We start from the raw sequence: 23,671 nt of genomic DNA, 5'->3' as shown, positions 1-23,671 counted from the left end.
CAAAAAATAAACCCAACACGACTCCTAAGTCCACTTAAGTCTTCAGATTCCCATAGTGCCACAAATTCTTTAGCCTAACCTTGCACTTGCTCTGCTCCCTTTCTCATGTTATCTCCACATGCTTTCTCAACCGCATTCCTTTAAAAAGGAAACATCTAGACTACAATACCAATGTTGAACTTATTATGTTTGACTCTTAGCTTTAATTACTTTCTCCTTTGGGGTTTCCTCCTTCAGAACAAAATTATTGGGCAATTTAAGACAAGAGGTCCTCCATGAAGAGTCTCTGCACATTGCTGTATGTTGGGCTGAGTAGACTGAGTACCTTACAAACAATGCCTGTGATCTCTCTCTAGCTAGACTGGCATTTACAAAGAGCTTGAAGTATTGGTGAACTTGGGACAGAGTGTTCATGAACTGAATTAGCTAAAGCAAGATAATCCAAAACTGCACAAAGAGGCCTTTAGATCAAGAGCTGGTCCCTTTTTGCCTTTCTCACAATAACCTCACCAACCTTCCCACTAAAATGAACCAAGGGGATCGGTCGTAAAACGGGTCATGCCCGTCACTGAAGAGATCTGATCCCTCCTCCGTCCCTGCGTCAGAGCCGGTGTCATCCACGAATGCCTCATCATCAAAATCCTCCATCTCATCTTGCTGCTCGTCAGCCAGCTCAGTGATGTCGGAATCAGCCGTGGAAAAAGTGGGGGAGGGCGTGCGGTCGGCAAGGCGCTCATTCACACAGCCGTGGAAAATGGGGGAGCTAGATACCAGGTAAGATGACGATTAACACAGCCAGGGAGAGAGGAATAGTTGGTTAAACAAGAAGCTAAAGGTGCCAAAAGGACAGAATCTGCTGGGGAATCAACACAATAAAAGCAAATGGAAAAGGAAAAGGATAAAATAAACATAAATCATCTGGATCAGGAGAAAGGGAACAGGGCAGGTTGAAAAAGTTAAGCAACGACTGATCCTTAGAATAAGAAAAGCAAAGGAAATACATCAGTAGACCACCTCAGGTAAATATTGTGCTATAAAATGTTTATATTCTCCAGTTTGCACAAAAGATTAGCATCCAGGCCTCAACGGAGCCACTCAAGATTAAGGTAAAATAATAAGGCTTCTAATCTTTATTTAAATTCTCATGTCATCTTGGAGCAGAAAATAAAATGGATCAAATGGTATATGCCAAAGCAGCACGTGCTTTTCTTGGGTAAGATGTGTTTGGCGAGTTCATCTCTTTAAAAAAACCATTTTACTATCAGAGTGGAGTGGAAAAGATTTACTTAATTTCTACAAAATACTATGACTTCAGCGACTCCTTTTTACCTAGTACCTTTAAAAAAAAAATGACAGGGTTTTTGCAATTGCAAAAACGAATTCAAAATCTGAAGCCATTAACCTCAAACTTAAATTTCTCCTGCTTTAAAAATTCTAAACCTTTAAGAACTTGACTCAATATGGACTCACAAGGCTGAGCACAGTGGCTCACACCTGTAATCCCAGCGCTTTGGGAGGCCAAGGCAGGAGAATCACTTGAGCCCAGGAGTTTGAGACCAGCCTGGGCAATAGAGTGAGACCCCATCTCTTTAAAAAATTTAAAAATTGCCTGGTGTGGTAGCACACACCTGTAGTCCCAGCACTTTGGGAGGCTGAGGCAGGTGGATTGCTTGAGCCTAGGAGTGTGAGGCTGCAATGAGCTATAGTCATGCCACTGCATTCCAGCCTGGGCAACAGAGCGAGACCTCGTTTCTAAAAAAAAAAGAAAAAAAGACTCACAGAGTCCAAGAAAACAACTTGTTTTCATTAAATGTTGGAAATGATCTATACACGAATGAGGTTCAAGGGGACTAACAAAGTGTGCAATTAGTTCACCCTTGGCAGTGACTAAAGTGGGATGAATTGCTTAAAAAAAAAAAAAGTTGAGGACAAATCAGATCATGAAGAGATTACAGTCTGACAAGCCATACCATGATTTTAAACTATGCAGGATACAGACATAGGTTTCCTTTTTCCTTTGAATCTACCTTTTATTTTATTGTTATTTCTCTTTAGAAATAACAAGCAATCTTCCTGCCTTAGCCTCCCAAAGTGCTGGGATTAGAGGCATGAGCCACTGTGCCTGGCCTTTTAAATCTACCTTAATCAATTGTAAAACATTTTGTGAGTAAATTGAGAGCCAGGGAAGACTGTTAGGTTGAAAGTTTGAGACCCAAAACAAATATGCCTGTTGAATAAAAACAAAAGGGAAATATACCAAATAATACAGTGGTTGTGTGTGAGTAGGTAAGATTATAGACAGGGCTTTTTTATACTCCTTTCTTTTAACTTTTTATAGTATCTGCTGAGGTTTTAAACAATTAGAAGTATTTATTATTTAAAAAGAAGACATCAACAAAATTATCACATACCTCCCCACAAGTTTGAACCAGTGGAACCGATCGTAGAACGGATCGCTGCCAGTTACAGTGGTGTCGCTTTCGTCTTGGGCACTGGAGGCCATCTCCCCTGCCCTGTCATACATCTCTCGCATCAAATCCAGCCTCTGCCTATGTAGTAAGCATACGGTGCACTGGGTTAATATCATGAGATTGCATTAAAATTTTGCTTTGGAATCATCTTCCAAAGCAAGCTTCTTTTTTTAAAAAGAAGCTGCTCTCCTACCATTTAATGTTATTTAAAAAGAATGAAGGCCAAACTTATAGAAACCAAAATAGCAGCCAAAATGTCTAAGTCTAGAGAAAGCCACCAAAAGTCAAGAATGGCAACCTGTCCCCACCAGTCACGATAGTCACAGGGGAAATGTAGTTCAATGGTGCATGACATCTCAAATACACTGAGACAGCAGGAAGTATCTCATCCCACTAAATGTAAAGGGAGCTATGTTATAACTTCCCTGTTTATTATTGATCATGAGGTCCAGAACAGAAAAGATGAGAAATTTCTAGATCCAAGGCAGAAATAAATACGGAATGGGAACATTTAAAATATAAAAGAGGGTTTATGGAGGGCAAACTTACATATCTAAAAATGTCAAAGGTGTTTGAGGCATGGTACTCATTCACTTAAAAGAAAATGTATGCATGTTAGTATTACTGGCCAACAACAGCATTAGGAAAGTACAGAAAAGGAGGCAACAGTGGCTGGTCCGAGTGCAATGGTATTTACAACTAATGGATCACAACTAGTTATAGATTTCATTCTTCCTTTTCTACCCCCACTGCTTCACTTGACTACCCTTTAAAAAAAGCAAGCAAGCAACAGAGAGGAGAGTTTGAGGGAGCCCACATGAGCAATTCACTGTTATTTCCTAAATAAAAGAATCAGCTTTTATGAATGTTTTCATACTTGAGTTTCTCCAAAGACCAGTAATGTGTTGCTCCGTTCTTCAGATCCTGGACTTCTACTGCCACCACCGTTCGAGGGAAAGGCCTGTCCTCGTGAGTTTTCTCCATCTCAGTGGGAAGTAATTCGGGAGGCAAAGGGGAGTACAACGTGTCAGTCAGCAGCACAAACTGAAACTGCACCTGAATGGAAAGAATCGACAAATGGTTTTCAGCAAGTAAGCTTCACAGATGAGGCAACAGAATCATGCCTAATGGGAAAGAAAGAGGTCAAACGTGTACTATTTGCTCAACAAATAGCTTGTGACTAACTGAAAACAAGGGCCACCTGTATAGTAATCATAGGGAATAATCCTAATTTCAAATTCAGCTATTTACATACTTTGTTTTTCTAGCCTAGCAAACTAAACCCTCAATAAATATATTATAGTTGACTGAATGAAGACTTTTGTGGATCTTATACAAGAGACAAAAAGAGGCTTGAGCAGTGGCTCATGCCCATAATCCTAGCACTTTGGGAGGCCTAGGTGGGAGGATCACTTGAGCCCAGGAGGTTGCAGTGAGCCATGATGGTGCCACTGCACTTTAGTCAGGCAACATGATGAGACCCTGTCTCAAAAAAAAAAAAAAAAAGAAAGAAAAAAAGAGACCAAAATGGCGACCCAAGAATGCATTTCTAGTCCTTTAGTAATGAGGGAGGATGGAAACATATCAAGGTTTTCCATTTCAAATTCAAAGATTACAACTAATACTCTTAAAAGTGCTTACTATATGGTAAGTGCTCTGCATGCATCGTGTCATTTATTTCTCAATACTCCCTTATATTTTCACCAATATTTTTTTTTTTTTTTTTTTGAGACAGAGTCTCACTCTGTTGCCCAGGCTAGAGTGAGTGCCGTGACGTCAGCCTAGCTCACAGCAACCTCAAACTCCTGAGCTCAAGCGATCCTCCTGTCTCAGCCTCCCGAGTAGCTGGGACTACAGGCATGCACCAACATGCCCGGCTAATTTTTTCTATATATATTTTTAGCTGTCCATATAATTTCTTTCTATTTTTTTAGTAGAGATGGGGTCTCGCTCTTGCTCAGGCTGGTCTCGAACTCCTGAGCTCAAACGATCCGCCCACCTCGGCCTCCCAGAGTGCTAGGATTACAGGCGTGAGCCACCGCGCCCGGCCTATTTTCACCAATATTAATTAAATGCTAAGTACAGCAGTAAAAAACAAAAAAAGACAACAGTTACTACCTTTATTTAGTCTACTTGAGGAAGGGAGTGGTTAAAAATAACAACAAAATGACAAGGGCTGCTGAGATTATGAGTGAAGACGACATCTTATCCTCAGTTTAGAGAACTAGAATATATCCCTAGAAGAAGATAATGAATTTCCCCAAAGTCAGGCAGTTTGTGCTCTTACCTACTATACAATATAGTCTTCTACTGGAATCTCAGCAGTTAAGAGACTGTTAAACAGTGGGGCATACAGAAGGCTGAATCTAAGGTTTAGTGTGAAGTTCCGGTAATAATTACAAAAACAGATAATATTCATTGCCTTTTACCATTCCCCAGTGCAATTTTATTTTTTTCAAGACAGGGTTTCATTCTGTTGCCTAGGCTGGAATGCAGTGGCATGATCATAGCTCACTATAACCTCAAACTCCTGGGCTCGAGGGATTCTCCCACCTCAGCCTCCCGAGTAGCTTGGACTACAGGTATGTGCCACCATGCCCAGCTATTTTTTTTTTTTTTTCATAGATATGGGATCCCAATGTCTTACCCAGGCTGATCTCAAACTCCTGGCCTCAAGCAATCCTCCCACCTCAGCCTCCCAAAGTGTGGGGATTACAAGTGTACACCACCATGCCCAGTCCCCCCAGCACTATTTTAAGTGCTTTATGTGTATTTTATTCACACTTTCATTTCTTACAATATCCCTTGGTGGCAGTCACTGTTGCTAACCCCACTTTGCAGATGGTGGAATAGATGCACAGAGCTGTAAGAGTCAACACAACTTTTGGAGGTGGGGCTGGACCCTGGACTGCCTGGCTATAGAGCACACACACTTGTCCACTATACAACAGTGTCTCCCAGACCCTAGGAGCAAATTAGTGGCAAAGGGGCACACAGGACTTAGAGGTACAAACTTGATGGTAGAAAACTAAGAGAAAATTAAGACTTTCTAGAAACCCAAGAAAAGCATTTTTCTACTACTATGTTTCTCTAGCTCTTATCAGGAATATAGTCTCCTCATCTATAAAATAAGCTAGAAAACATCTATTTTTTTTTTCAGCTTATTATGGGGGTACAAAAGTTCAGGTTATATATATTGCCCATGCCCTCCCATCCCCCCAAGTCTGAGCTTCAAGCGTGTCCATTCCCCAGACAGTGCACACTGCACTCATCATGTAGGTATACACCCATACCCTCCCCCTACCTCCCACTTCTGTCCGATACCCAATTGGTGTTATTCCCAAATGTGAAAACATCTATCTTTAAGGAATTTTTATTGAATAAAAAATTAATTAGTACCCACTATGTTCCAGGCATATATATTAAATAAAGGCATATATAACGCAGTTTTATTACATAAAGCAGCTGAGTTCCCCCAGGGGAAAGGTTAGTTCAAGGTGAGAGCCCAGATGCACCCATGGCAGGCTCAGCTTTGCCTCCCAATTGCCCATGTTCTCGCCTCCTCCATACCTTCTTCTTCAGTTCCACGCTGATGGCATTGGCCTCCTTTAGGTACACAGCATTGCCCCAGAGTAAGTCCCTTAATGAAGTAAACTGGTGAGACTTCCATTTCCGGAAAGCCCACTGGGCCAACTCAAATTCATGCTGTGTCCAAGGAACTGAAAGAGCAAATGAAGCATGTTTAATGGTGATCTCGTAACTACACACACATCGCAGCCCTCCCTCGACCTTATCTCTTTTATCAAGTTGAGGTATTTTCCCATTTCTTTCCATTCAGCTGCTTTTGTTTTTCTTTTTAGTAAAGCTTACTAATTTTGTTGATTTTATGAAAGCAATATACATATCTCAGAAAACCTAAAAAATCCTACTCCTGTATTTATTTAAAATGGTACATCAAAGAAACAGATTTCTCTTCCTTTTTAAAAACAGATATAATTATACTGTGTGGCCATAATAAAAATAATACCTCCGACCCCTGGTATGTTGTAAAACTTCACATATTTCTTTTTTTTCTTTCTAGTACAGGGGGAAAAGGTCCTATTTCACTTAGTTAAAAATAAAGAATTCAGTACATAAGAGTTGCTTCAAAGTTAATTTAAAGCCTTGAGATTATTAAGAAGCTGGGTGGGAGAAGGAAGTGTGATGAATATTCACACTATATTATTAGGCAATAATTAACAATGAAAGCCCTAATTCAGCTAAGAAACCCTAGAAAACTTAGGCAAGCATAATTAAGCAATGTGATTAGGAATATGCCAGAAATGGCTTTAAAAATACACTGATACATTCCAAAGTCCTCACTGGCAAATCTCTGATACAAATCAGCAAATTGAACAGACTATCTTAATAAAAATTAAGTTCTGTATTTATTTATAACAGATATATGAACTTCATACGCACAAAAATACTGGACAGTACATGTAAACCTTCCTGAGAGATTTATGTGAAGACTGTGCTCAGCAACCTTGCGAAGCTCTAAGGAACACTATCAGCCCCACACCCACCTCATAAAACACAGTCTGGATTCTCAGCTTTGAGCATCTTTTAAATCATCTTTAAATTGGCTCAGTAAAATGTTGATAAATGGTACGGCCAACTATGAGGAATCCAGCTTTAGTCATAGAAAAAGGACCACTTTGATAATAGAGATTCAAAAAATATACATAGGAAGGTTGTAGTCTCTAGAGTTCACCTTCTTCCTCCTCTTCTTCCTCTTCAGTTGTTTCTGCGGCTAGGGATCTGGTCTCAACCTGCTTCTGCAAGGCCTGCAATTTACTCTCATAGTCCTGAATGAAAAGAAAGGAGATAACATGTAGGAGAGAGAAGGAATGGTGGGGGTGGGGGGAGAGAAATAGAAGGAATATTGAGGGAAGTAGAGAAAGCAAAGGACAAAGAGAGGCAGAGGAGGAAACAATTATGAAAAGACATACAGAGAAATGCTTAGGGGAAAAAACACAAAACACACAAGACGTAATAGGTAAATGCTAAAAAGAAAAAAGTTGTTTACTGTAGTCTGTTTCTACTCCCTTAAAGACTCAAGAGTTCTTTATTTGAGGTGTGGCAGGAAAAGGGGGGATGTTGAGGGGGAAGATGCATACATCGCTTAAATGTTAAAATACATTTAAGTAATATATCTTGCTCATCAAGGAATTCCAGAGAAAAACAATACTGAAAAATTAAATTCACCAGTATCACCAAAGTCCCACCTATCCGTTTGGAAGGGGAAAAAATTAGGATTGTAGACTCTGAAACTTCCTGTGAGTGAAAAATTACTATCTTTGCAGTGGTAGGATAAGTTTAGCCTTCAGGTAACCAAAAATCTCAGAGTTGAAATAATTTTCAGACTGCATTCAGTTATGCAAGAAACACACTTTATTTTAAATATATTACTGTAATATGAAATGGATTACTATGATACAAATCAGATTTACCCTTCATTTTTCCATTTACTCCATGCATTTTCTCATAAGGGGAATATCACCCTCAAAGGCACCAAAAATGGTTCTCAGGGGATGAAAAAACTTACTCTTTTTACATATAAAGCACAGACATATATACAGTATACAAACACATAATAGTATATATGAGGTATTAAAATATCATGGTGGGGGGACTATGGAACAATTGTCTAAAAAGGCTCCTTAGGGTGTTAAAGGAAAAAAGCCCAAATTTTAATTAAAATTAAAAAAGCATGGTTAGAAAAAAAGACCTTCACACAATAAAAATACTAAATTCTAGCATAACCATAGCATTTTAAGATCCACTGCCAGGGTTTCCTGCTTCCTTTCAGTCCTTAGCAGTGACCCCATTATAGGCTACCATGAGACAGAGGGCTTAGGTATAACCATGTACTGTTTTCTTTTCCTTTTTGCTTTTTTTAATTTTTTAAGCACTTGATCATATAAACAGATGCATGCTCTGTTTTCAGACACAGTTCTCCAAGTCACACATCAAACATTCCACGCATCACAAAGCACTGCTGAAAGCCTCCTTAGCAAACCCATTACAAAAGGAGCTCCAGATGGCAGTGCTCAGAGGGATGCCAACATTCTCTAAGGTTCTGGTCATTTATCAGTCAGTCTCACGAAGGAAGTGTTCACTCTTTAGTGGGGCTGGCAGTGACCAAGGCGAAACCAGCAATACAGCTTTATGAGATATCTAAACATACTTTTTAAGATACTATGTACTGCGGCAAAAGAAAAAAAAAATTAAACTAGCAATTAAAATACTTCGGTTTGGGTCTTGGCACCTGTTCTTACTAGCCTTCTAATTCCAGGAAAGTTAAATCCTCTCTAAACCTTACTTTCTTCATCTTTAAACAAAGATTTTAGCATTTGATCTTCCTACCACACAGGACTGCAGAAAGGACAATAAACCATTTAAAAAACATGAAAGTCTTCCTAAATGGTGACACACTATCAAAAATGACAGGAAATGTTTTTTAAAAGTCTATTTTCTAAGCATATCTGGCACCCAGATCTTGGTTTATAAATATAATACCACTGCCCAGTAAATGTAACCAGGGATCCTTGAGAAAATGGCTGATTCAAGGTTTGGAGCAAGGTAAGCCCATAGTATCTCGTGCCAGAAAAGATGGAAGAACTCAAAGACTGCTGGAGCCATTTCAAAAGCACACAGGCTTCCATTGGCTAATAAATTGGAAAAACAACAGAAAAAGAATACAGCACACTGAGTATAGAAAGAATCCATGAGCTCATAGTGAATACAGCACACTGAACATAGAAAGAATCCATGAGTTCATACTGATACTGAAAGAAGAAGAAGAAAGGGGAAAACTCTTCTTTTAAAAAATAAGCTAGCTAATTGCTGGGCACAGTGAGAAGCACCTATAGTCCAGCTACTTGCCAGACTGAGGCGTGAAGACCAATCACTTGAGTCCAGGAGTTCAAGGCTGCAGTGCCCTATGATGGTGCCTGTGAATAGCCACTGCACTCCTGCCTGGGCAATATAGCAAGACTCTGTCTCAAAACAAACAAACAAACAAACAAACAGAAAAAGCTAGAAGGAACAACAAATGGAAAATCACCATATTGGAACCCCAGATGCAGTAACTGAATCAGGCAAAAATCATTAATAAGTGCCAAAATAATTGGATGAAAGATGAATGGGAAAGAGAATATTCACACAATCCAAAGTCCACCCCCAGATACCTATTAATAAGACGGGAAATGATATATTTACAATGGACAGAGCTGGGAAACATCACATTAACCGAATTTATTAAACTTTAACATCATCAATAACAGGACAAATTGACATTTTATGTCTACTGATGTGATGTAATGGGAAGTACACAACGTTACCCTTATAGCATGCTTACCAAAAATGTTTAACCTAAGTTTAATCTTGAGGAAACAACCAGACAAATCAGAACGTGGCCTACACTCTCCAAAAAACCAGTGTAATGAAAGATAAAAAACATCATGTCCAAATGAATGCAAAAACCTTGACTGGATCTTGGATTAAAGCACACATGAACACATACACACACTCTCTCACAGTCTTCTTTTGTATTTTTGAAATAATTAGGGAAATCTGAAGACGAACTGTATATTACATAATACTAAAATCAGTATTAAATTTCTTGGATGGGATAGTGGTATTAAGAGAATATCCTTGATTTTAGAAGATAAACATGTCAGCATTTGGGGTAAACTGTTAGGGTATCTGCAACTTTCAAATGTTTCAGAAAAAATATATAAATGTGGGTATACAAAGGTTCATTCTATTTTTTTTTCAAGACAGCATCTCATTCTGTCACCCAGGCTAGAGTGTGGAGGCACAGTCACAGCTCACTGCAACCTCAAACTCCTGGGCTCAAGCAACCCTCCTGGCTCAGCCTGTAGAGTAGCTAACCCTACAGGTGTGCACACCACCATGGCGTGCACACCACCATGCCTGGCTAACTTTTCTTCTATTAGTTTTCCTTTTTTGTAGAGATGAGGTCTTGGCTATGCTACCCAGGCTGGTTTCGAACTCCTGGGCTTAAGAGATCCACCTCAGCTTCCCAAAGTGCTAGGATCACAGATGTGAGCCACGGAGCCCAGCCATTGTACTATTTTTTTCACCTTCTCTCTAGATTTGAAATGTCTCAAAATAAAACGTTGGGGAAAGGGAAGTTTTTTCTCTGCATAAAAACTATATATTATATGGAATTCTTTCAGCAAAAAGAGAAAGGCTGCTGGTATACCTAAAAATCATCAGGTGGAACAAATATTAATATTTCATCTTGAAGATTTCTTCAAGATTAAGTTCACAAGCTAGTCGAAGTAAAAATGAACACAAAATCCTTAGACTCTGACAGTTAAGGTATGAGGACGACCTTCCCAACAGTTCCTGTTGTGCTTTAGTGACAATAAAATTGACATAAAAGACTTCTCATAGCCCCATGGACCTAAAGACTTTGACTACATTATGACCAGCAGTTGGTAGTCCAAATATCAACACCATTTTTTAAATCTGCCCCCTCCCCAAACCAGGTCACTTAGCTTCCAACAAGGACACTCTGTATGTCATCATTTCACACTACAAACGGATAGAGATTTAGATTCTATTGTTCTGTTCATTCCATGGTGAAAATGAGGATAATTATGGAACGCACACTAAAAAATAACATATTTTTTAGTAGTCATTTCTGTTTATGTAATAAAAAGTCCTAACTAGGCCGGGCGCGGTGGCTCACGCCTGTAATCCTAGCACTCTGGGAGGCCGAGGCGGGTGGATCGCTCGAGGTCAGGAGTTCGAGACCAGCCTGAGCAAGAGTGAGACCCCGTCTCTACTAAAAATAAAAAGACATTATACGGACAACTAAAAATCTATATAGAAAAAATTAGCCGGGCATAGTGGCTCATGCCTGTAGTCCCAGCTACTCGGGAGGCTGAGGCAGTAGGATCGCTTAAGCCGAGGAGTCTGAGGTTGCTGTGAGCTAAGCTGACGCCACGGCACTCACTCTAGCCCGGGCAACAAAGTGAGACTCTGTCTCAACAACAAAAAAAAAAAGTCCTAACTAGTTCAAAATATGCCCCATATTTATAAAGGTACAATACTGGCTGTTTCCTCTTATAGAATGTTCTCGTCTCTCTTCTACCCACCCACCTTTATTTTTAATCTTACTTTGTGTCAGGCACTGCTCTTTTTCTTTCTTTCTTTTTTTTTTTTTTTTTTTTGAGACAGGGTCTCTCTCCATCGCCCAAGCTAGAGTGGGGTGGTGTCATCATAGCTCACTGCAACCTCACACTCCTGGGCTTAAGTGATCCTCCTGCCTCAGCTTCCCAAGTAGCTGGGACTACAGGCCTGCACCACCACACCCAGCTAATTGTTCTATTTTTTGTAGAGATAGGGTCTCGCTCTTGCTCAGGCTGGTCTCGAACTCCTGAGCTCAAGTGATCCTCCCACCTCGGCCTCCCAGAGTGCTAGGATTACAGGCGTGAGCTATCACGCCCGGCCTAACACGGATTATTTTAACTTTCCCAATAACCTTATAAAGATAGTACTGTAGTTAACTTCATGTTAAAGAGGAAGAAAAAGGCTTAAAGAAACTGAGTATCTTTCCAGAGACCACAGAGTTAGGCAAGTGGTGGCAGAAATGGGACTTGAAGCCAGGCAATCCAGAACATGGTTTGTTTTGTTTGTTTTTGAGACAGGGTCTTGCTTTGCTGTCCAGGTTCGAGTGCAGTGGCCTCTTCATAGCTCAATGCAACCTCAAAGGATCCTCCCGCCTCAGGATCCTAAAGTGCTAAGATTATAGATGTGAGCCACTCCACCTGGCCTGGATCATGCTTTTTAAACCATTATCCATCCATCATCCCTCCATTCAACAAATACCTTTTGTGCCCCTACTTTGTGCCAGATGCCAGGAATAATTAGTGGTCAATATGACAAAGGCCCCACTGGCAAGGGAGAGAGAGAAGATAAAGAGTAAACAAAGCACACATTATGATTTCACTGGAGAGGACTATTATGAAGAAAGATAAAGAAAGGTAAGATTAAGGATTAATAGGGAAAAGAGAGGAACAGGAGGAAGACTTTTAGATTAGGTGGTCTGAGAAAGTCTAAACAAGCACGTTAAGTCTTTGGTGGGGGATTATTCTAATCATAATAACACTAATAGCAAGCGCAAAAGTCCTAAGACAGAATGGAGTCCTGGACTGGGCACGGTAGCTCACACCTGTAATCTCAGCACTTTAGGAGGCTGAGGTGGGAGGATCGCTTGTGGCCAGGAGTTCAACACCAGCCTGGGCAACATAATGAGACCCCTGTCTCTAAAAAAAAAAAAAAAAAATTAGCTGGGCATGGTGGCATGTATCTGTAGTCCTAGCTATTTGGGAGGCTAGGCAGGAGGATCACTTCAGTCAAGGAGTTTGGGGCTGCAGTGAGCTAAGAACACACCACAGCACACCAGCCTGAGTGACAGAACAAGACCTTGTCCCTAAAAATAAAAAAAAATTAATTAATTAAAACAAATTTTTTAAAAAAGAAAGGAGTCCTGTGTGTTTGAGGAAAAGCAAGAACACTTGTGTGGATGAAATGGCAGAGAGAGAAGAAGGGTAGGAGATGCAGTTGAGGTAGTCAGGTAGGGACTGGGATATCGACGGCTTTACAGACCACAGTAAGGAATGTGGATTTTATTTTAAGGGAAGCCACCGGGTGGTTTAGATCTGGGAAGTGATATGGTCTAGTAGTACATGTTTTAAAAACACCACTCTCTGTGGGGGTTGGGAGGAACTCTGGAAGTGAGGAGAATAGGCACAACGCTGTCACAGCAGCATCAGAGGGAGATGGTGGCAGCCTGGACCAGAGGCTGGCAGCAAAGGTCATGAAAAGAGATGGAGTTGGGATATGTTTTACAGGCAATGGAAACTGGACTTACTAATGATCTGATCATGAGATGTAAGAAAAAAAGGAGAAAATGAGGATGACTTGGACATTTGGCCTGAGCTAGGTGCTCCAGTTTAAATGTGAGATGTGAGGTCACAGTTCTATGTCTGCATCTAGAGCTCAGCGCAGAGGCCCAGGCTGGACCCAGTGCATCTGAGAGTCAGCAGAGAGGCAAGGCAAGGCAGGGGGTTGCAGATGGACTCCCTCCTCAAGACTGGACCTGGCTCCCCTACTTAGTAGCTGTGTGACTCTGGGGAAGTATGTAAAATGAGAGTAACAATACCTACACCTCACAGAAGAGTGATATTGTGAGGATTCAATGAGTCAATAAATGTAACATGTTTGTATGTGTTAATACATGCTCAATAAATGAGTTATTATCTTTACCATCATCGGTGTAAAACCGGGAGGTAAAGTTGCAGAAATGCATGGGATCACCTGGGGGATCGAGAAGGATATAGAAATAGCCAAGGTCTGTGGCCACAGAGACCATAAAGGAACAGCTAGTGAGGCTGGAGGAAAATAAGAAGCCAGAAGAAAGTGTCCCAAGAAGTAAAGAACCAGCAACCTCGTCAAATACCAGAGAGATTCAGTGAGATGAGAACTGAGAAACACCTCTGAATTTGTCACCATGGAGATCTGTGGTGACAAAGTGGCTTCAGTGGTGATGTGGGAATAAGAATCCTACTAGACGAGTGCAAGCACCAATGAGGACAGGAAACAAACAAAAAGCATGGGAGGTAGACAACTGGGAAATAGTAAGTACAGGCAACTTCTGAAACTGGTGAAATGAAGACATGTTTTTATGTCGGCAGGAATAATCCAGGAGAGAAAATGAGGACGTAAAAAAGAAGAGAAGGGGATAAATGAGCAAGTTCTTGAGACGGTATGGAATGCAGCGAACGAGGGCCAGGCTAAGACAGTTCATCCACCAACAGGAGGGAAGGCTGAGTATGGGTCTGGATGCATCACAGGGGCATGCAGAACCAGAAGAGAAAGTTTTATTCTGATTGCTTCTTTTTCCCCTCAGTGAAACAAAAAGATTATCCATTAGCTAGGAGCAAGGAGAAGCTGCTTTTCATTCCCAGAGGCAAGTGTTATATCCTTTCAGAGCACCTGTATTCCCCCCCATGGCACTTGTCACCAATGTACTGAGTAACTACCGGTGTGGCTATTTGTCTAACAGCTATCTCCCCCACAACTCTGTGAACTTCACCAGGCCAGGGACCATTTGTCTGTCACTCAACAACTGATCCCCAGTATCTGGCACATATCTGTCCTCTAGATCAAATACACAGTCACACACTGATGTTCTAGCTCAACAGTTCTCAAAAGTGACTATCTTCTAGATCAGGGGTCAGCAAACTATGGCCTCCAGGCTAGACCTAGCCCACCACCTGTTTTTGTAAATATAGTTGGTTTTGTTGTTTGTTTGTTTTGTTTTTTGAGACAGAGTCTTGCTCTGTCGCCTGGGCGAGAGTGCTGTGGTGTCACAGCAACCTGAAACTCCTGGGCTCAAGCGATCCTCCTGCTTCAACTTCCCGATTAGCTGGGACTACAGGCGTGCACCACCACACCAGGTTAATTTTTTTCTATTTTTAGTTGCCTGGCTAATTTCTTTCTACCTTTAGTAGAGACGAGGTCTCACTCTTGCTGAGGCTAGTCTCGAACTCCTGACCTTAAGCAATCCTTCCGCCTTGGCCTCCCAGAGTGCTAGGATTAAAGGCGGTAAATATAATTTTATTAGAATGCAACCACCCCTGTTTTGGCATATTGTCTACTGCTGCTTTCCTGCTACAACAGCAAAGTTGAGTAGTTTCGACAGAGGCCATATGGCCTGCAAAGCCTAAAATATTTACTACCTTTTACAGGAAATGCTTACTTTGAGATCAGTGGTTCCCAAAGTGGTTGCTGGACCAGCAGTATCAACATCACCTGGAATCTTATCAGAGATGCAAATTATCAGGTCTCACCCCAGACCTAGTGAATCAGAAACTGTAGGGGTGGCATCAGCAGTCTGCATTCTCACAAGACCTCCAGGGTTTCTGATGCACATTAAAGTTTGAGAACCACTCTCTGGGTAATGTATACAGATGACTGGTGAAGTGAACAAGATAGACAAGGCACTTATTCTAGGTGACTTTACATTCTCATGGAAGAACTAAATAAGTACAAAGATCATTATAGGTTACTATGAGCAAAACAGTGAGAGCTGACTTCTGCCCAGCACAGGAGCTCAGGTCTAGAAGAGGAGTTAAGCATCATGGGAATGGACTCCAGTCTTGAGGAAGTGCAAGAGCCCTGAAGCAGGAAGAAACCTGGTATGTTCGAGGAACAAAAGGGCAGGGGGTCTGTATAGCGTGAGAGTGTTTGGCTATGAAGTCAGAGAGGCAGGCAAGCAGCCAAAACATGTCATTCAGATTCAGTAATATTCAAATTTTTGGAAGGCAGCTATGCTCACCAATATGCCACCAATGCCAGCACTGATTCAGATTTTTAAGTGCAATGGGAAGCCCTTGAGGCCACTGACATAATCTGATTTGTTTTTTAAAAGATGACACTGGTTGCTACGTAGACAATGGATTATGGGGGTCAAGAACAGAAGCAGAGAGACAAATTAGGATACTGCAGTACTCTAGGTGAGAGATGATGGTGGCACAATTAGGGCATCTCTGAGGAGGTGACATTTAAGGTAAAATCACTGTCACCATTCTGAGTTTTCTGGATAAGTTGTTTTTGACATTAGCAACTTGGCTCTTAATGGCAGATTATAATTAGCAAGCAACAGCCGGAAGGGAGATACCCACACCCAAGATGACACCACAATTCTTGTCAACACCTAAATTTGCTCCTCACCACCAGCAGCATGTGGCCATAGTCTCGGATCTACCCCTCCAGGGGTCTCCGGGAGGGGATATAGATATATTCTTAGACCTGAAAAACTCCCATTTTCTCCCAATCTCTCAGTTCCCTCTTGGTTTTGTTTACTTCACTTTCCAACCATGATCCAGCCTTTATCACTGTGAGGGTGGTACATACCTGTTTGTCCCATCCACAAACAAGTTTGTTGATTCTACCTCTGAATAATCTATCACAGTCATTCACTCTCTCCTTTCTCCCAGCCTTAGCTGGGAAAGGCATAGTTTTTCATATGGTTCATGCAGCAACTTCTCAACAGGCACTGAATTTCGCTCTGAATTTGCCTCCCTACAACCCATCCACTATATTTTGGCTGTAAGTGAACTTTCTAAAAGTTCAGTCTATTAATAACAATGTAATCTCCCTGTTTAAAATCATTTGGTAGCTTTTCATCCTGCTCAAGATAAAATCCCAGCTCCTCAGCATGCCACAATCTGGTCCTTGTCCCCACCACGCCACCTCCTCACTTACCACTACCCCCAACACCTGATGTTCTGACCACCCCAAGTTACTCACAGTTCCCTGCTCTTGACACTTCCTCCCAGTTGTACTTTGGGCCTCTGCTCTTGGCTCAGGGCTTCCTTCTTCAAAAACTTCCTCCCATTCTCCCCTCTGGATGTGAGTGACTCTCACCCTGTGCACACAACTGTCACTGCATGTTACCACACTGTTTTTGAAACTTCTTTGTCACCCTATAAATAGCAGGGTCTTGGCGACTTCCCCATCAGTTTCTCCAATAGCAGAGAAATACAAAATACCTGAAGGAAAAGGGTACAAGGCTGAAAGCAGACCAATTCAAGTCAAGCACAGCACTTCTCTAAATTTCCACATTTCATATTAAAATCTCATGTAGATTTTGCATTCTACTCCCTAATGCATGACTGTGTTGTTTTTCAATATAAAAAAATGTCAGGTTCTAATTTTCAATAAGACTAATGGTCTACTCCAGAAAAATATCCTGCTTTCTCCTATTTCCCCTCTAGCATATCACCAGTACTCTGGGTGGAGAAAAGCAGAGGTTAAAGAAGAAAAGAAAAGCTACAGAGTTACTCAAAGCTTTTTAGAAGTTTAATTTCTATCCATACAAAGGGCAGTATACCATTTAATTTAAAAGAACTTCAAATTAAGACTATGCAATGAAAAAATTGAAAACATAGTTTAAAGTAAACTCTAAGAAATCAGAAAGTGATATCCATATTTATCTTATAGGAGAAAAGATTTTACTTAAGTGAAACGTAGCATAAAGCAGGGCTTAAAGATCCCATTTAAGGTAGATTTTTGTTGGCCAGGCGCAGTGGCTCACGCCTGTAATCCTACCACTCTGGGAGGCCGAGGCGGGTGGATCGCTCGAGGTCAGGAGTTCAAGACCAGCCTGAGCAAGAGCGAGACCCTGTCTCTACTAAAAATAGAAAGGAATTATCTGGCCAACTAAAAATATATATAGAAAAAATTAGCCAGGCATGGTATTAGCCAGGCATGGTATTAGCCAGGCATGGTGGCACATGCCTGTAGTCCCAGCTACTCGGGAGGCTGAGGCAGGAGGATCGCTTAAGCCCAGGGGTTTGAGGTTGCTGTGAGCTAGGCTGACGCCATGGCACTCACTCTAGCCGGGCAACAGAGCGAGACTCTGTCTCAAAAAAAAAAAAAGAGAATTTTGTTAAACAGAAAAGGACAACAAAAGCAAAAACTTTAATCATGTTCATGTAGAAATATAAAAAAAGATTTGGTTTGCAACCATCTTCAGATGAAAAAGCAATAAATAAAAGTCACGACCAGCTTTAGTTAGTAGTACCTTGTTTTACTTTTCCCTCTTCCTCCCACATTGAGAGAAATCACACTCTTAAAAGATGATTTCAACTTTTATTGAATGAGGACTTTATTTTTTAACATTAAAAACTAACTCTCCCTTTTGAAAAGGCAGATCTTACACTCGGAGACAATCTTCAAGCATTTTTTTGTTTAAGAAATTGAGGGGAAAATCCACAGTTTGTCAACAAGAAGATTCAGAATTTCTTTTTACAGTAGCGATGGCTGAAAAACCAACACATTTCACAACCTACAGTGATTCAAACTAAGTATATCTAGAACAGATTTTAAAATCTGGAAAAGATGACATAAATGGGATGATCATGAATATTGCTTATAACAATTTTGGCTCTGACAATATAGAACAAATGCTTGCTTTGCACTGCGCCTAAGAAGGTTTCTTCATTAAGGTACGCCCGGAAACAGGCGGCTTCCCCTCCTCCCAGTCTTTTGTAAAAATCATTAAGGCAAGTCTACAAAGGACCAGTAAGGCACTGGGGTACAGCAGCTGACCATGGGAAGTCTATGGAACTTCTTGTAGTATAATAGCCCTTAACACAAACATAGGTGTGACAAACTCAGTATTTTGTTGTTGTTGTTTTTCAGCATCAACCTGCACCTAAAGCACAAAAGGTCACTTCAAGTCACTTCAATGTAATAAACAATTCCCATTCACTGCATTACCAGCGAAAGGAGAAACAATTTGCTGTGCTAGAAAGAATTAGAAGCAAGAATAAAGGAAAAGCCCTTTGGTTTAGACTTATCAGACAAACAGAATGTCTTTAACTGTCTAAGGAATACCATCTTTGTTTGTGAAACTATACCAATTAACTAGGACTCCTCTATATTCCCATTAATGTCAGATCATTATGTAATTTCAATAGCATAAGCACTTTTTATTTTGCTATGATAAGAGCTAGGAATACTTAAATAATATAGTAATGACTTAATTATGACCATTCCTTTTTGGTCTTACAGTATTTAAGCTTAGGTAGAGATACCATCAAATTAAAAAAAAAATCAAAGTAATATGGGCCATGTCAAGAGCTCACAAAAACATGGCACTAGTTATTTATTTAGTAAGAAATTAAATGAAGTAATTTTATTTATACAAAGTTATCTTTCAAGATAAGCATTTGCTCTGAAATGCATAAAGGGATTTATATAGCAGTCAATCAAACCTTGGTTAATTTCTTCCTGGTCATCTATGAAATTAAGGGCTCCCTTAGATATCTAAACATTTCGGCAACATGAAGACACCTGGATCAGCAGATGAAGCACAAACATAAACCTAGTTCTTTGGAATATCACTGTGGACACTGTCTTTACCATGATCCACATTTGTAAATTAAAATATTATATAACTCTTCACTCTAAGGTGTCACCTCATCACCAGGAGAGTAACTTGATCCCATTGTTTAGTGGGAAAGGGAGGCACCTGTCCATAACAAGATTAAAAGGCCACCATAAAATTGAAAATTTATGGGCCTAGCCAGTGTTATCTCAAGTTAGAGAAATGAGAGCCCAGTTTTGCTACAAAGTTGAAACCTGAATAATTATTATTTTTAATCTTAGAAAATGAATTTTATTTAGCAAGAAAGGAATAGTTAGCACATTTATGTCTAAAGAGAAATAAAGAAGGACAATAGGGGTGCACAAAGATGCACTGAAGTGACTGACTGAAGTAGCCTATCAAGTACATTCAAATCAAATGGCACGGGAGATTGTCATTCAGTAAGTCAACCCATTACAAACATCATCCACCCAAGTCTAATCTGCCATAAAACCTTATTTGAAGACCAGAACTGTTCTAGCTATGAAAGCAAAAATATCCCTCAATGCCTCTCTTTTTTAAGGGGAGAAGAAAAGTTAATTAGGAGCAACTTTCTGTGTGTGAAGAAAGTACTTCTTAGAAGCAAAGAAAAAAATACTATAATTAAAAATAATGTGTTCTAATAAAGCATAGTGCTCACACGCAAAGGAAAAAAATAATCACATGATCGCAGTCTTTAAGGCTTCCTTGAATGCTAACTGCTATCTTGGCTGCAGCTTTCCACACCATTTGGAAGACAAATGTTTGATAGATGACTTTGTGTGACTTAGGAATCTTCTACAACATGAAGGCAGGCAATCTCAGACATCTCTGGCTCTTCACACTGCCTCTTAAAAAAGTTTCTGACAAGTTCAAGAGATGAGGAAGGATGTAGAAAACTATTCTTTTCTTCTCATTAAAATCCATCTTTTTTAGTGTATTCTCCAGTGAGGCAAAGTGAGACCCCAACATAGTAAAATGAGGTATTGATACAATAAATGTTCATCAGGACTTCACTTTCCTTGCTTGAGTGTCTGAACATTACTACTGCTAACCAAAGAGTAGTTTATTATACATCATTTCCTTTATTCCAAACCCAAAGTTAACTTTTATTTCATTATTTCATCAACTTTGGAAAAAAAGCAGCACAGAGCCATATGCTGTAGCTTTCTCCCCATCCCCCACCTCTTCCCTCTTCCCCCAAATAATCTCCTTACAAACTTATATACACTGCTCAAAGCACTTATACAAGTTTTTTGTTGGTATTTCTGTTGGCATGATTTTGGTGAATAGTTCGTTCTGTGTGCATATGTGTCAAACGATACATTAAACTTCAAAATGCAGACCACAAACAGAAACCCAGACACAGTGCCAATTTATAGATTTCGGTATTATGACAAATTTCATACATATTCTGATAAATTCAAATGGAAAAAAACTATTAAATCAGTTTTATGTAAAATATAGAATAAAAGATGTGGAAGTTCTGTGGAAGATGCAAAGCCGTGCATTGCAAAATATGTCTGAAGACATTTAGTTTTGGCTTATGAAAATCTCAATTATATTTAAAGAAAGGAACAGACATGGATGAGAAATCCAAAGTTGTGTCCACACAGTTTTACATTATTACTTTTAAACCAATTTCTAACATTTATGGAGAATAACAGACATTTCATTCTATATATCAAATTCCCCTTTTGAATGTCTACATAAACTAAGAGGCAGGTCTTTCTGGATGTCAGATTAATTTATAGGCACTATAAAAACATATCAAACTTACACCAAGACAGGACAAGTCTGTGTAAGTATATTAATTATCTAGGCACCAAGAAGAGAGGAAAGTCTCAGAAAAACAAAGGAGGTCTCAATGTTTTCTCCAAAATTCCAGAAACTGCCCATTTATGGTACACAACCAAAAGGGAGGTGTTGAAATGTTTACCAGTGTTTTGCCTTAACAATATAAAAACAGTCACGTAAATAGTAAGTACTCAAGGCCAAGGGTAGAACCAACTTAAATAGAGAGCTAACATTGCCTGTTTCCTCCACCATCATTTCAAGTTTGTCCAGTAATTTATTTATACTGTGGTTTCTCGACCAGTTTTGAGATTGGGTGCTGAGAACTGTCTCCTCATTCTCGGGGGTGTCACAAACTGGCTACAGTGGTTGGGTTTGTCAGTCTGCTTCTGACAGGGAACGGTTGCATTGGCCTCTAACTGACCTCCAGTGTTATAATTACAGTAAGACTGACGGTGTTGATGAATGTGGCGCTTTGCCTGGAAAGTCTGCAGATCAGCAGCAGGGAGACCACTGTGCGAGTTTAATGATTCTGAGGAGGCAGATGCCTGGCAGCGCGTACTTTTCGGTGTACTTTTCGGCTGGCCGTTATTGACAGAATTGCTTCTCCAGCGTAACTGAGGTGGCTGTTGTTGGTTATTGACATGCTGCTTGCTAACTTGGATGTGATCTTGACTTCGAGTGCCCTGAGAGCCCCATGGTAACTGGGGATCCTTAGAAGCTGCTTTGCCTCCTTTCTCTTGGCTCTCCTCTTTATTTCCTTTCCTTCCTTCTTCATCTTTTGGAATTCTAAGCTCTATAACCTCATCTTCTGTTATGATGATGTGTGTCCCAGGACTCCAAGAGTTTCTGTGTTTAGGGTTGCTCTTAAAGGGGAAGCGGGGCTTCCGGTTCTCAGGAGGGATGAACCTATGAGGTACATTCTGCCGACGCAGCTGCTTTGTTATCTCCTGCTGTTGCAGGTTCTTAAACCGAATTTGCTCTTGCCTCATCCAACGCAGACGTCCCCGTCTGAAAGCTGGATCCCCATTCATCAGCTGGGAAACACGCTCTTCTTTCCCAAGTTCTCCACGGTCTCCTTTACTTACATCACTCTCAGAGGTGTTACTAACACCAGCTCCAACAGGCTCCTTTGCTTTGTGGCTTCCTTGGCTTTTCTGTTCCTGAGATCCAATCAGTGGCAAGACTTTCTCCATTTTGAGCATTTTATTTCTTAAGACTTTTATCTCCTCATCTTTCATGTTATTTTGTTTTTTAACTTCTTGCAAAATATCTTCCAGCTTGTCTATGTGAACCTTCAGGTCATCTACATCAGTGCCACCTTTCCCACTGGCCATCACGTCTTCTATCTTCTCATCCCCAACACCGACAGTGTCCCAGACGTCCCTGGCCACTGCTCTCCAGGAGTCCCGCTCATTGGGGTCTTTCTTGCCATACATGGCACAAAGCTCTTTCATCTTGACAATGGCCAGGGCTTCAATCTCCTGACGACTGTGCCTGAAGTCATTGAGAGCAACTTCATAGCAAATCTCTTTGACAGCCTGAATTTTAAGATCTGAGATTGTGACCCACTTGGAATCTTTACTCAGGCGCCTTCTTTGGGGGATTTGGTACATTTTAATTGGCTCTCGTTTCTTCCCACTGCTGGGGAGGCCACATTTTTTAACAATGGTTTGCAACTTGCTAGGAGGTAGCTTTTCTCTCAGAGAAGTAATCAGTTTCCAGCTCTCTTCACACGACCTCTTGTCAGAATCGTCCCCGCTATCAGAATCCGCGTCCTTTGGAAAAACAAAATAAAAAAATGGCCCCAAAATAACCAAAATTAAAATGTAAAAAAGGAAAATCAAATTGAAGAAAAAGCAAGTAAAAAAAAGCCTTTAACCAAATTTAAAAATAAAACTAAAAAAACTAAAAAACGAAACCAAAAAACTCCCTCAATAAGGTGGAAGTCTATTAAAACATATGCATATGTAGATTATTATAAATATAAAGGCTTGGCTGTTTATTTAGTATTCCTAATCCAAATTTTCACTTTCTAGTTTAAGTGATGAAATCTGCCACCAAATTTCTTAGGAGTATTGACACAGGGGTGGGCCTCTCACTTTCAGGTCATATGAAATTAATCAATCAGTATGACATAGTATCTCCACTCTGTCAAGAAAATGAAGCCACACCTGGACCCCACACATGCTAACAACCCATGCAGCCACGTCCCAACATTTGCCTTGGTTATTGCTGTTGCTTCTTTCAGAATCTCTTTCCCCCACGAGTGAGCACAGATGCCATACAAAGATGTGACGAGCAGGCGGATTAACAAAGGTTAGTAAGGCTGTAGGACACCAAGTTATGTTTAGCTTTACTAAAAAGAGCAGCCCTAGAAAAAAGTTAGAAGATGAGAATGTAGAAAAAG

The 23,671-nt window shown here is 40.4% G+C and overlaps 1 protein-coding gene across 2 annotated transcripts in view; it reads right to left on the bottom strand.

Annotated features, from left to right (window-relative positions):
• The window catches only part of KIF1B (kinesin family member 1B), a 148,900-nt gene that overhangs the window by 44,643 nt on the left and 80,586 nt on the right, over positions 1-23,671 (bottom strand). The window contains exons 23-27 of one of the 2 annotated variants that reach the window (XM_069479325.1): positions 7,225-7,318; positions 6,042-6,190; positions 3,349-3,527; positions 2,412-2,549; positions 515-763 (exon numbers count right to left, since the gene is read on the bottom strand). In XM_069479325.1, the coding sequence (XP_069335426.1) occupies positions 515-763; positions 2,412-2,549; positions 3,349-3,527; positions 6,042-6,190; positions 7,225-7,318 (809 nt within the window). Of the gene's footprint in view, positions 1-514; positions 764-2,411; positions 2,550-3,348; positions 3,528-6,041; positions 6,191-7,224; positions 7,319-21,059; positions 23,040-23,671 lie in introns of those variants that run through there. The other variant, XM_069479326.1, reaches the window with a different exon arrangement.

This window comes from Eulemur rufifrons, chromosome 8 (genome assembly GCF_041146395.1).
Source record: "Eulemur rufifrons isolate Redbay chromosome 8, OSU_ERuf_1, whole genome shotgun sequence".
NCBI lineage: Eukaryota > Metazoa > Chordata > Mammalia > Primates > Lemuridae > Eulemur > Eulemur rufifrons.
This window is presented reverse-complemented; position numbering and strand designations above follow the sequence as displayed.